A 15,025-nucleotide genomic window follows, 5' to 3' on the forward strand; every position below is an offset into this window, starting at 1 on the left:
CAGTCCTCTCTGCATACCCTGGGAAGATGCATTCCAAGGCCCTGTGCCTTCAGACCTGCGGAGTGACTGCTCACTGTAGATAGCACGGCACACTGGACAGAGGATTCACATCCCGAATCATGCAACATGAGATTTCATCAGATGCCCAGAGCTACTTGTCATTTAAGATTTAGAAATTGTTTCTGGAATTTTCCATTTAAAATGTTCAAACCATAGTTAACTGTTGTCTTAGTTAGGTTTTTATTGCTGCGATAAAACACCATGACTCAAATCAGGTCAGAGAGGAAAGCATTATTTCAGCTTAGAAGTCTCTCTCAGTCCTCACTGAGGGCAGTCAGGGCAAGAGCTCAAGGAAGGAACTTGGAGGCAGGGACTAAAGCACAAGAAATGGAAGAACACCGCTTTTGGCTTGCTTCCCATGGCTTGCTCAGCCTTTCTTACTCAGGACCTGGATAGCACAACCCACAGTAGACTGGGCCCTGCCATAGCAATCATTAGTCAAGAAAAATCCCACAGTCTTGCCCATAGGCCAAGTTTATGGTGGCATTTTTCTCAGATAAGATACCTCCTCCCAGATGATCCTAGCTTTTGCCAAGTTGACAAAAACTAACCAGCATGATAATAAACTGTGGCAGTGGTTGGTTTTGTGTTCTGGGACAAGAACTGGAGATTTGCATATCTATTGAGTTACAGATGGTGTCAGCGAGATGATTTGAGACACACACCCCAAGCCCCGCCATTCCAGCAGTGCTTCCCTCCCCAAGATTGCACCAAGATTGCAGATACCTACTGTGGTGCCTGGTTTTTGTTGTTGTTGTGGGGTTTTTGTTTGTTTGTTTTATTTTAAAACAATCTCTTCTAATTTTACATACCAATCCCAGTTTTTATCCCCTGCCCTGCACCTTCCTCCCACCCAACGCCCCAGAGTAGGTAAGGCTTTCCATGTTCCCATGGGGAGTCAACAAAGTCTTTGAGGCAGGACCAAGGCCCTCCCCCCTATTTCTAGGCTGTGAGCAAGGTATCCCTCCAAAGAGAATGGGCTTCAGAAAGCCAGTTCAAGTACTAGGAATAAGTCCTGGTCCCACTGCCAGTGGCCCCATAGACTTCCCCAGCCATACAACTGCCACCCACATTCAGGGGGCCTAGTTTGGTCCTATGTAAGTTCTCCTGCTGTCAGTCTGGAGTTAGTGAGCTCCCACAAGCTCAAGTCAGGTGTTTCTGTGGGTATCCCCATCATGGCCTTCACCCCTTTGCTCACATGATCACTCCTCCCTCTCTCCAACTGCACTCTGGGAGCTCAGCCCAGTGCTCTGCTGTGGCACCTATTTCTATGTGACTTCTGGGGATCCAGCTCAAGCCCTCCCACTTACGCAGCAAGCACTTCGCTGGCTGAACTGTTCCCTAAGCCTCTCTTTTTTGTTGTCCATTCTTTAATAAGTCTTGGTGATTAACCATGAGATTTTATTAAAAGCAATAAAAATGATTGAATATAAAATTAATACTTTTTTCCCCTTTTGTTACAGGAAAGAGCTCATCCTTTCTGGCACTTTAAGTCCAATTAAGGATCTACATCTGGGAAAATTGGCCTTAACTAAGTTTCCTAAGAGTCCAGAGACATGGATTCACAGGTATGATTGACAGGTAGTTGTGTATCCCTGTTCAGTATTCAAGATCCCAGCTTATGAAACACTGTTGTGTTTATTCAGAAGTTGAATTCTAAAGTCACATTACTTACACTTGATTCTAAGAATGATTAGTTGTTACCTGAGTATCCATGGTACCAAGTTTGAGTTTTCACATTATAAAATGTGAGCAATAATTATACTTGAGCCACAGAATTTGTAGTTGAGTGCTCCTGAAGAGCCGTATACAAGCCCTACTACAGTGCCCTGTACATAGTAATTGCTCAGTAACGTCTGTTTTCGCCCATCTGTAGCAGTTTCGGAAATTGTATTTAGATGCTTAACTATAATACATGGTCTTGTGTTCCTAGTTAAAAATAAATTTAAATTTTAAAGGAGGCTAAGGGTAATTGAGGTGATTGGTGTATGGGCTAAGTGAAAAACTATTAAAATCACAGTGCAAGGAGCATTTCTAGGGTGAGAACCTGAGGCAGTGAGAATACAGGTACAACTCTGGAAATTCTTATTGGAAAGCAGGCTTGTCTGAGATCTCACGTAACTCTGCTCACCTGTCTAAATGCAGTGGTGTAGCCTACTGCCATGGTGGTCATAGGAAGTTACTCTCAGGAAGGTTGTCCCAATTACACCTCTAACATTTCTCAATTGTGAACATTGTCGGGGTCCTACACGGGCTTAAGGTGTCATGACTGTAACCTTTGCCTTTGGCTACCATTATAAGTTGGCTTTTAACAAACCATGGTCAGTTGTATTTTCTTCCTTACCAGAAACTGGCATGGTTTGCCCCAGAAAGCCGCTGGTATTGAGGTGGCAGTGGGGGCTGATGCCAGTAGGCTGATAGTAAATACGCATCTCAGTATTGAGGGTTTGTGATTTAGAAACAAATGTGTTTTGTTGTGAAACTTGTTTAAAAACAAAATGAATTTTCTTACTCACCTTTGGGTTGGGAATTTCTTAGTCTGAAAGTATGTCCATAAAAATATAAACTGATTAGAAATCCTTTCTGTTGCTTTTGACTGAAATGTATGGTATACGTAGACAAAAGGAGAGTCTGTGACTGAGGACATTTAAACCTTGATTCTTCAATGTCTTTTCTTTCCTTCTACATTTTATGCTGTAATATCAAAATTCTGCTTAATGGAAGCAATCAAAATGAAACTTTGTTTGCAACAAATGCAGATGAGGCACACACATATAATTTAAGATACGAGTCTGCTCCCTCATGCCATAATCCACAGCCCGCCCTGTGCCTAACCCACCACGCACACGCAGACTGCTCCCTGTAGATTCCCTGACCAAGGAGATTTTGGGAGTTGTCATTTTGGAGCTAATGACCTCTTTTTGATAGATTTTAGAGTTTTAGAAAAGTTTCTCTTTCCTGTTTGTCATATTCATGTCCCTTCTGACTCGTATTCCTAAGCTGAATTGAATTCCAGAACACAGTAGTAGCAGGTCCCTTGATCAACATCCCCATACCCGAGCTTATAGATAACTATTATTTTGCATCTCTGTATGTGGAAACTAAGAACAAGGAAAATGAATTGTTTTCCTCTCTCACTTGTATTCTTTCCTCCTCTTTCCCCCATGCCATATTAACAGGCGCTGGGTGCTGCAGCAGTTAAGTCAGGAAACTTCCTTGCCTTCTTCTGTGGCCAAAGGAAACTTAGGAACAGTTCCTGCAGAGAGGACACAGCGAATACTACAGGAAGAAATGGAAGTCTGTGGTGAGGCAGCAGGAAGATATCCCAGCAACTATAATGCCTGGTCCCATCGCATCTGGGTTTTACAGAATGTGGCCAAGCTGGATCTCAAGGTAGGACTGTTATTCTTTCCCCATGGCTAACCCTGACAATCCACCCTTTAGATCTTTGTAGTAATTTATCCCTGAAAGTCATGTTCCAGCAGCCCCAGAGGATCAAGAAAGTTTTGTTTTCCAGAGAAATCCTCATAATTACAGAAGGGTTTACATTCCCCACTAGTGGAGCTTAGAATGCTGGTAAGGGAAATACATTGCTAGACCAAAGGCATGGAGAGCCAAATAGGAAGAGTCAGTACAACTCATTAAGATTATTAAACTGCTTATAATTGAAATTATTCATGATGTTCTCTACAGGCATTCTTTATATCCTTCACTTTTAGAAAGGAAAGGAGAGAGCAGGGATAGACTTGGCAGAACTGTAACTCACCTTGGGATTGCTAAGATGTCAGAATGACATCTATGACACCCAGGCCTATGATGTCAGAATGACAGTAGGATCTGCACATAAGTTCTTTTCCTTAAGTTCAGCATGGCACTCACAGCCTATCTTTTCTTCTTTTTTTCTTTATAAATGGGGAGTGGGAGTATTTTTCCAGAGTATTTTGAGGCTTAGCCTTCACCCCAGTTGAATCAGTTAGGACATGTAGTGCTCATCCATCAGAGAGACAGCCCCCCAAGTTCCTTTCTCTGTTTCAAAATTATTGCCATTTTTTCTTTACTGTTTATGGTATTAGGATTCCATAAGAAAATTTGGTGCTGTTCTAAAAGCTGCCCAGGGTTGAGGCAATGAAAAGAGGTGAAGTTGAAGGTCAGCGGGCCCAGTGGTGATTTAAGCTCCCAGAGAGCCTCCTGCAGTTGTGACCTACCAGCGGTGTCCTCTTCTCTTCCCAGTTCCCCTTTCTTCCTTGTGTCCTAGTGAGGAATCCTCCAGGGTAAATACATGTAGTGTGGGGCTGCAGGCAGGCCTGCTTTTCATCCTGCCCAGCTCCGGGCCACCGGCTAGCTTATACCCTGCCCGGCTCCTGGCCGCCAGGCTCCTACATGGCTAGCTTTACACCCGAAATAATTACACGAAAACTGTATTCTTTTAAACACTGCCTGGCTCATTAGTTCCAGCCTCTTATTAGCTAATTCTCACATCTCTTGCTTTAACCCATATCTAATAATCTGTGTAACACCACGAGCGGTGTCTTACCGGGAAAGATTCAGCACGTCTGACCTGGTGGCTGGCTTCATCGCATCTGGCATCTCTCTGAGGACGCATCTGGCATCTCTCTGAGGAGAGGCACGGCATCTGACTGAGCCATCTACCTCACTTCCTTCTTCCTGTTCTGTCTACTCCACACACCTAAGGGCTGGCCAAGGCAGTTTATTAGCCAATGAGAATCCTCCATCAAATACAGTTGTCACTTACAGGGGGATTCAAGCCAACTCTTACAGAGAAGTAGATCTCTCCTTTTCTGTTCATACAGCAGGGTTTCGGGGGGGGGGGTCCCCAAAGGAGTCGGCAAAGCAGAGGCTTAGAGTCAGATCAGCCTGAGTTCCTATTTGAGCCCTACATGGAAAGTAACTCTTTGAAATTTTATTTTTAAAATAAGGGCTCTATTTATTGTTTACCTTGAGGCCAGTGTGAGGATTGCCTGAGTTATTATGCTGTGAGTACTGGGTTTCTTTCATACAGGTTTCTTTCTCTGTCCTCCCACCAGTAAAAGGGGAAATGAGCAGCTGGTGTGCTTGATTGGCTCTGTGTGGCGCATTCATGAGAAATGCTTTAGCTACCATTTAGCTGTCATTCCTAGCAGCTGCCTTGGGTCCTGGGCTGGTAGTAAGGATCTCGAGCTTTACCCTCCTGCAGCTCTAGTGTGGAGAGCCACCCACAGTTAGTCAGAAAGTAGTGGAGGGGTGGGGGAGCTCAAGGTCCGGTTGGGAGGACCACGAAAGGTGAGTTTAGAGATGTACTGGTCCTGTGGAGCGTGTCAGGGATATGGAGTACTGCGGCTCCTCCCTCTGCTCTATAGCATGAGAGTGGGGTGGAGCCCTGGGGGAGAATTGGCCAGTGAGATGAAGTGTTTGTGGAAGCCTTCCTGCTGGCCCCGACCTTTCAAGGCTATCCTCATAATATCAGAGACATGGGCCAAGGTGAAATTCCTGGTTGAGACCATCTTTTGTTAAATATATAGCTAATTGATGAGGTTTTGACTCAGCTGCCTGGATCTCCTTCTGAGCTCACGTCCAGTTGCTCCTCCCTGAGCTGCCCTTAGGAAGACTTGTGGGCTTTCCCATCACCGACACCATTGCACTAGCACTTCTTCCCCTTTTTCTGTTTTCAGTAAAATGTACTGAATTTTTTATTTTTATTTTTTAATCCTCTTTCTGTTGTTATAAGCCTTTGGGTCCAACTGGAACATGCTCTGTGCCTTGTCTCTGAGAGGAAGTAGTTAACCAAAGCACCATCTGTCTAGACCAACTTAGAAATGTGTATAAGTTTGAGTGTGATGGTGCACACTTGTAATCACGGCTACTCAGAAGCTTGGGCAGGAAGAGCACGCATGATGCAGTCGGGGCTACATAGCGAGTTTAAAGATGATATGGATGGGGACATTAGTGAAATCTCATCTCAAAATAGAAGTGAGTGGGTTAGAGAAGAGATAGCTGAGTGGATCAGCACCAGACTCAAGCACTAGTTCAGGGGTGGGGAGACATTTTAAAAGGAAAGTAGATAAAATGGGCTAGCATTATTTCAAGGGTAGAAAGTTGAAAATAGTATCTTAAAGCGCGAGATATCCAGTACTGCCAAGAAGATGACACTGATCTCTGTAAGTCTTAATAAAAGGCAGTGGGATCACATTCAGATTTTAAAGTAGGTAGAGTCATGGTAGTTGTGTTTCTGGACGTCATCTTAAACAGTAGCAGAGACAATGTGTATGGTATGGTAGGTAAAGGTGTAACTCAGTGATCGTACAGACCTAATTTTTATTCTAACTGTTCTACCAATTTGCTATTTAGCCTCAAGGAAGCTACCCAGCCTCTCTAACCACATGTCCCTGCCTATGAAAGGAGTATGATGTAATTCCTCAGCAGCTGCCCTGCAGGTTGTCCGGTGGAGTGATGTGCATTGAACAGAAGGATCCACATAGAGTGGTAGTCATCATGCTCTTCCCTACTACTCAGTAAACACTGCCGTTAAATATGAAAGCATTTATAATTGTAAAAATTAGAAAGACTTGCTCGCTGATGTGAGGGAGTCATTAACATTACAGTCCATCACATGATGGAGTACTTTAGTCTACTTAAGATCATACTTTATTAGATTATTTAAACAAAAATGTTTACAGTAGGTTATTGGCATAAAAGTAAATACAGTGTAAACTTTACACAGTTTTAGGATGTTGGCGTTTAATGAAACAAAATACTTTTGAGTGGTTGGATGGAGTCTGGAATGTAATTAATGTTTCCCAGGTGTTCGTCTGTACACATAGTGTTGTTATGGTTTGGTTTTTTGTTTCTTTGTTTTTAGTAAATAAGCATAATAGTGTTTTGGTCTAAAGATAAGTTAGAGAGTAACAGATGATTAATGGTGCTATGGGATAGAAACATGATGTTTTTCTTTATGTTTTATGTTTCTGTGCTTAAATAAACATACTTTTATGTGTTTAATAATTTTAAAAATTATTTTTGAAGGGGAATAGAATAGTATAGATGAACAAAGTTTATTGTGAGTAGCCAATTAAAAGTTGATTATCATTTAACTGAAAAATCGAGATGTACAAATGTCTGATAAAGACACAAAAGACATTTGACATCATCCACAAAGGAAAAATGCGCATCATAGCCACGACGAGTGAAACACTGCTCATACTGACTAGAATGGCGATAGCAACGGCGGTGTGCAGAGGGCACTGAGGATAGGGGAGGCCATAATATGGCTAGTAGGAATGTAATCTAGGGCCATCACTTTGGAAAACAGCTTCACATGAGAAAGAGAGAAAAACATAGAGTTACTGTATATAGGAGGGGCCAGGTAGAGTTAAAACCAGTAGATTTTATTCTTGGGAGGAAAGGATGGCTATTAATGCTCCCACCATCCTATTATGGAAAATTGGAGGCATGTTCATACTAAATCCTGAGTGAGAAAGTTCATAGCCTCAAACTGTTGACTATTCAAATGTGTACCATATGAGAAAAAGAAAATCAAAGGTGACGCCTTGATAAAATGCACTGTTGACCATAATAATGGAATGAGATACTGGAATGCTGTGTGATGTAGATGAATCTCAAGACAATTAAAAGTAATCAGATTCCAAATCATACCATATCATTCCATTGTCCTAGTAAGTTCAGATGGCCAAATTTTATTGAATGCCTGAGACTAGGGAGGGAATGGGAAGTGAATCCCCATTTATGCAGGGGCATGTATATAAAAGCATTTGAAATTAGCAATAATGTCTACATAGTTCTAAATATACTAAAAATATTAATTTATTTTTCAATTTCAAAGCTTGGTTTTGAAGTTGATTAGAAAACAGCTAAGAAATTAAACAGACACTATGCCATTATATATTTAACTATGTTGAATAATTAAAACATAGAAAATACTTTATTTTAATATATATATATATATAAATATATAAACTCCAGAAATAAATCATATATATATAAGTATGTAAAAGTTCCATTAATAACCATTAAATATGGCATGCCACATAGAAGAAAAGAATCTTTGCTCAGTTTGTGCTGACTAGAAAAAGTTAACTTTTTAAAAAATAATTTAGGTCTGTTTATATTTAAACTGAATTGTAAATGGATTTTTTAATATGAGAGGAAAATAGAGACCTGGGGGTTGGTATGCTAGGTAAAACATACCATGTAAATATTGTATGATTTCACTTTTCTGTGGAATGTAAAAAGCTTGAATTGATTGGAAGCAGAGTAGAGTGGCAGTTGGAAAGTTGAGGGTGGGACAAAGACAGGAAGTAGCTGGTCACAGTTAGGAAGAGTAAATAAGCCCCAGAGATCTCACACAGCGCAGTGGCCAGGAGTCTGATATCCTATGTAGGGTCCGAAGTGTGTGCTCTGTGGGGAAGAGCACTCACTGCTCTAGTAGAGGACTGGCGTTTGGTCCCTGCACCCATGTGGTGACTCACAGCTGCCTCTAATACCAGTTCCTGGGGCCCCGACACACTCTTCTGACCTCCCCATCACGGAGCACACACTTGGTGTGCATCTGTACAGTCTGACACAAACATAAGTGCAGACTAGACCCCAGCCCCATCCAACAGGTAAACTAAAAATTTCTAAATTTCTAAAACTGATTGGGCATGCACAGAGTTGTATGTGTAAGAATATCACTCCGCTGTGAATAGAAACGGGCATAGCTGTGCACTCGACCTGAGGATAGGATGGGGTGCTGTGCAGTCGTGCAGTACTGAAAGGCGCTCTTGCAGAAGGCTCAGCGCTTTGGCAGTGACCTGTCAGCTGCCTTTCTTGTTATTGTGACCAGATACCTGACAAGAAGAGACATGTGGAAGGAGGGTTTTACTCATAGTTCTGAGGGCATGTAGTCCACCATGGAGGAGAAAGCATGGCAGCAGGAGCATCAGGCAGCTGGCCACATTGTGTCCTCAGTCAGGAAACAGAGCCAGGTGAATGCTGCTTTTCAGATCACTTTCTTTTTTTTCATATGAAAAAATGAACTAAATTTACTTTTCATTTTACATATCAATCCCACTTCCCCTTCTCCTGCCCTCCACCTCCCCCCTGCCTATCCCCCATCCACTCAGAGGGGGTAAGGTCTTCCTTGGGGAGTCAACAAGGTCTGGGATACCAACTTGAGGCAGGACCAAACCCCTCCCTGCCATCAATGCTGAGCAAGGTATCCCACCATAGGGAGTGGGCTCCAAAAAGCCAGTTCATGCACCTGGGATAAATCCTGGTGCAACTGCCACCCTCCCCACAACAGATCAAGCCGCATAACTGTCACCCACATTCAGAGGGTCCATTTTGGTCTCATACATGTTCCCCAGCTGTCAGTCCATAGTCCATGAGCTCCCCCTACCTAGCTCAGGCCAGCTGTCTCTGGTTTTCCCCATCATGCTCTTGATCCCCATTGTTCATATGATCCCTCCTCCCTCTCTTCAACTGATGGAACTCCAGGAGCTCAGCCCAGTGCTTGGCTGTGGGTCACTGCATCTGCTTCCATCAGTTCCTGGATGTAGATTCTATGATGACAGTTAGGATAGTCACTAATCTGATTAAAGAGGAAGGCCCTTTCAGGCACCCTCTCCAGTGTTACTAAGAGTCTTAGCTGGGGTCATCCTTGTGAATTCCTGAAAATTTCTCTAACGCCAGGCTTCTCCCTAACTCCATAATGGCTCCCTCTATCAAGATATCTTGAAAGATATCTCTTTCATTTCAGCTTGCTTTCTTAGGTCTGGGACCCAACCCACAGGATAGTTCTGCTCACATTCAGGATGGGTCTGCCCTTAGTTAAATCATTATGGAAATACCCACAATAGCAAATCCAGAAGTGTATTTCCACACTGATTGTAAATCCAACTATGTCAGTGAAGATTAGCCATTACTAATGTGGTTATAACTTAAGCAGAGTAGAATCAGTTCAGAAGTCATCTCCTTGTAGGTTAATATGTGCTGTTTTTTCCTGTTCCTCCATATTATTACTGTTCATAGTTGTGGTGGCATTTCATTTGTATTTTAATAAATAAAGCTTGCCTGGTCAGAGAGTAAAACAGCCCCACCGGTCAGCCTCACAGACCAGGCAGTGGTGACACACACCTCTAATCCCAGCAGCCACACTAGTTGTCCTACAAAGTGGGCGGTGCATGCCTTTAATTCCAGCCCTAGAGAGGATTATAAAATAGGAGGAAACAGCTCTCAGTCACAGTCTGATTCTGAGATTCCTGGAGGTAGGATCGCCATTTCTGACTGAGGTAGAGGTAAAGGCCAGTGGCTGGCTGTTTTGCTTTTCTGACCTTTAGGTTGAACTCCAATTTCTCTCTTTGAGTTTTTATTAATCACGTTTCACATAATCATTTTTACCACGGAATAAACTGGGTTTACTTCATCTTGTAACTCTCAGGTCACACTGTCACCAATGAAACAGGGCAGGAAGTCAGGCAGGAACCTGGAGGCAGGAACTGAAGCAGAGGCCATGAGGAGCACGGGTTTGCTCCTCATCGCTGTTTACCACCCAGGACCACTTGCCCAGAGGTGGCACTGCCTCCCATGGGATGGGCCCCCCCACATCAGTCATTAATCAAGACCAGTACCCCACTTGTCTATGGGCCAGTCTTAGGGAAGAATTTTCTCAGTTAAGACTCATTCTTCTTAAGTGACTCCAGCTTGTGTCACATTGCAGAACCTAGCCAGGGCCATCACTTGTGTAACCGGAGACAGTTATTAGAAATGTGTATGACTACTGGCATGTGTGTTCTCAGTATTTCATTTTAAACCAGCCAACCCCTCTGTTCTGTTTGTTTATTCACCTTTTATGTGGACGCTGGAAAAGAATAAGGACAAGGAAGGTATATTCAAAAAAGTTTCATTTTGTCAGTACCTGACACAAGTCAGTCCTTTGTGTTTTTAAAGTCACTTAAAAGTAATTGCTATATTTGTTTTTAAATCATTGCCTGCATACCCTTTTATTCTAATTTTTTAAAGGAAAAAACATAAATCAAAAAAATGCTCTGAAGTTCCTTGTTTCTTCTTTGACTTAATATGCATCTTAATAGAACAAAAGAAGAGTTAGGGTTTCTGTTTTTCCTTTAAAAAGTTTTAATCTGGGATATACTCATGCACATGTGTGAATGTAGAGGCCAGATGCTGATTTAGGGTCTTTCGGTTGCTTTCCACCACCACCTCCCCCCTCCCCCCTGTCTCCCTCCCTCTCCTCCCTCTCTCCCTCTCTCCCTTCTTCCCTCCCTCCCTCTCCCCTTCTCTCTCTTTCCCTTTTTCTCCCCCCCCCCCCGCATGTGTTGTATACATGTGAGTGGATAGATAATGCAAGCACATGTCTTCTTCTCTTGCTCTGAATCTTGGTACCTGGCTGCAGGATCTGCCGCTGTACTGGAAACTCATGTGAGTGGATAGATAATGCAAGCACATGTCTTCTTCTCTTGCTCTGAATCTTGGTACCTGGCTGCAGGATCTGCCGCTGTACTGGAAACTCACCATTCTGGGTGCTGGCTGGCCAGTGAGTTCTTGGCATCTTCTTGTTTCTGACCCCCAGTGCTGGGGTTATAGGCATGTGCAGCCATGCCTCACTTTATTCATGGGAACTGGGAATTTGAACTCGGGTCCTCATGTTTGTGGAACTAATGCTTTTGCCATGGAGACATGGACCCAGCCACTTCCTTTTTGAGATAGTCTCTCACTGGACCTGGAGCTTACTGAAGTGGCTAGACTAACCAACAAACAAACCTCAGAGATCCTCCAGTCTCTGTCTCCCTAACACAGGGATTGCCGATGTGTGCCCGGTGCCTAGCTTTTCTGTGGGTGCTAGAGATCTGAACTCAAGCCCTCACACTTGTATGACAAGCACTTCTCTCATGGAGCCATCTCCTCAGCCCCTTTAAGATGGTTTTTAAAATAATTAAAGTGATCTTTATTGAAAAAAATTCATTTATGTATTTCTTTTGTCTCAATGTTAAATAACAAATAAGCTTTTTTTAAAATTGAGAAATATCTAGTCAGCACAACATGATTTTCCATGTTGCTATATACATTCAGTTTAGGTAGCTCTGGTATTTTCAGTCCATATTGAGAAGCCAGACCAGCTTCCACCGATGACTCACACTGTCCTACAGACAGTGGTCCAGTTCATCATCATAATAATAACCTTTAAATGATATTATTCAGATACAAGCTCAAGTAGAAATGACTCTGGTTTTGTTCACTCTGAAACCAAATTTTTTCTTGCAGACTTGCCAGCTATAGCTTTGTAAATAAACTTAGTGGCAGTGATTGAACCCATTAGAAGTTAAGGATCCAGCTCCCAGAGGCTGATGCAGAAGGATCATGAATTCTAGGCAAGCCTGAACTACATCACCAGACCCTGTCTCAACAAAAATTCAAAAAGAAAAAGAATTTAAATGAGACATGACAAACTTTAAAATGGTAGACTTTGCCCATCCAGACTGGGAATCCTAGTCCTTGATACTTGCCACTGCCTTCATTCATTCATGAAGCATTTACATATCTGCTCTGTTGCTAGCAAGCAGAAGAGAATGGAAACATCAAGTTTGTATCCTGTACAAATTTATTGTTGTATTAAAAATCAAATATCCTTACAATTTAATGATAATGAAAACACATGCAACAGTTCTTTCTGTAAAAATGTACACGTATTGTGAGGCTTCTGAAAGGAAATATTTCTTCTGAAAAAGAAAAGGTATGTGAGACGCGGGGAGAGGATCTCGGTACAGGAAAAGCATTTGCTGGAAACTTTAAAGCAGGTAGAGGTCATTTGGTGCATTCTCCCTGCTTTAAACTTTCCAGCAAATGCTTTTCCTGTACCGAGATCCTCTCCCCGACTCACATACGCAGTGGTGCACACTGCCTCTGTTGCTCTCTGCTCACAAGTGCATGGCCCTTTCCTTGGCTTGTCTGACAATCGTCTGTAGAAGCCAGGGATGGTGACTCACACCTGTCATCCCACCACTTAGGAAGCTGAGCAGAAGGATCACTGCTAGTCTGGGGCCAGTCTGGGCTACATAGTGACTTCCAGAAAGTCCAAGTTACAGAGTGAGACCCTGTCTCAAAACAAAACCAAACCCCAACAACTCCCCCGATGGAACATGTCAGGTTGTGATGGTATGTTTCATTGATGATAGCCACCTGTCCAAACCAGTGCCAAATAATACTGCTTCACAAATCAACTTTTAGCATTCCTTTTGAAATTCATTAGTTTGTAGTATTATGTTTTAAATACTTTAGAACCTAATTATATCTCATCCACTCAGTACCATCAGTTTGAGGCAAAGGGTGACAATTAAGGCCCTTGGGAAATTCTAGTTTTTGTACATCATAGTTTGTGCTTAGCCCTAAGAATTCAGAAGTGGGAACAAACAGACACAGTGTGTGCATTTATGTCATTTCTTGTGGAAAGCATTTGGAATCCCTTACTGAAAGTATAGTGCATATTTATATGAGTAGGATGAAAGTTTTAAATGTAATAAGAATCAAAATCACCTCTTAACTGATGTTGTATATTCCCCTTCCCCAATAGTATTACTTATAACTACCCAGAAATTCATTAATTTTGGTTTTCTTTGTTGGCCATTCACAGTGTGATAAGGTAAAATGAAAGAATGTAAGTCCTTAAACTCTATTCTCAAAAAAAAAAAAAAATTCTCACTTTATAAGGGACAAGGGAGGCTCACATTTATTCAGCTTCCAAGGGGATAGCAGGTGGGACTTTGTATTCAGAGATTGGTGACAGTGAATCAGCAAGAGCACAGGTGGTAGTGCAGAAAGAAGGCCTTTGTAAACGCTCTTCTCACTTCCCTTTTCTTCCTTCAAGATCCTTCTTGATGAGCTATCTTCTACGAAACACTGGGCGTCCATGCACGTTTCAGACCACAGTGGATTTCACTATCGCCAGTTTTTGTTAAAATCTTTGATTAGCCAGACTGCAATGGACACTTCTGCACTGCAGCAAAACTCTTTGAAAGATGAGCCAAAAGATGAAGAAGCAGCAGCTTCAGCAGAGGAACCAAGGATAGATCTTACCCAGCTCCTAGAAGAAGAAGTGGAATTCTGCACAGATCTTATTGATTCCTATCCAGGACATGAAACCCTTTGGTGCCATAGGTAAGAGAGAGAAATCCACATCCTGTGATGAACTGGCTGCAGAACCTGTTATATCTGACTTCTATCTGTGAACGTGAATATGGCTCCCTGGTTTCCTGATTAAGGAAAGGGCTTTTGTTCAGCATCTCATCACCATTGTTAATATGAGGTTTCTCACATGCAGCTTTGCCTGTGGTTTAGATTCACACTTAAGTACACAATAGAATGACTTGTGTTACTTCCAAAATAGTATAGAAACAAAACAAAACAAAACATAAAAATGTTTCATGACTCTTTGTAGATCCTGGCAATTAACGTATCAGGGATGTAATACTGCCATGTGTTTTTAAGAAAAGTAAAACCTTTTAGATCATTTTGATGCAGTTAGGATTGAGACTAATGATTAGACCATGAATATCAGGTAAGCTTTATCTTTTTCCCTACTCTCAGGATCTGCACATTAATTATCTAAGTATAATAATAATCAGAAAGGCCAACAATTTTATTGACCTGGGATTTGAGAACATTTGATACTATAAATTTCATGCTGGAATGAAGTCCAGGCGAGTTAACACTTTGCTTCATTTATTTTGGATCTTTATCTATTTGGAAGTGTCTCCAACTTTATAAATCTAAATTCTACTTCAGACCACAGGATTCAGTCTATAAACAAAAGACTTGTCTGTGCTAGGTAAGGATAAGGATTGTAAAATATATTTCCTGAGTTACTGAGTCCCCACCCCGTTCTCCAGTCTAGTCTTTCTCCTGGACTGCTTAGCTGGTCTGTTAGCTATAGTCCACACTGAGTACACTCAGAAGG

The 15,025-nt window shown here is 42.1% G+C and overlaps 1 protein-coding gene across 1 annotated transcript in view; it reads left to right on the top strand.

Annotated features, from left to right (window-relative positions):
• Window positions 1-15,025, top strand: part of Ptar1 (protein prenyltransferase alpha subunit repeat containing 1) — a 46,310-nt gene that overhangs the window by 21,441 nt on the left and 9,844 nt on the right. The window contains exons 4-6 of the mRNA XM_038333865.1: window positions 1,524-1,628; window positions 3,240-3,453; window positions 13,937-14,226. Coding sequence (XP_038189793.1) covers window positions 1,524-1,628; window positions 3,240-3,453; window positions 13,937-14,226 — 609 coding nt within the window. The remainder of the gene's footprint in view (window positions 1-1,523; window positions 1,629-3,239; window positions 3,454-13,936; window positions 14,227-15,025) is intronic.

Source organism: Arvicola amphibius, chromosome 1, assembly GCF_903992535.2.
Source record: "Arvicola amphibius chromosome 1, mArvAmp1.2, whole genome shotgun sequence".
Taxonomy (NCBI): domain Eukaryota; kingdom Metazoa; phylum Chordata; class Mammalia; order Rodentia; family Cricetidae; genus Arvicola; species Arvicola amphibius.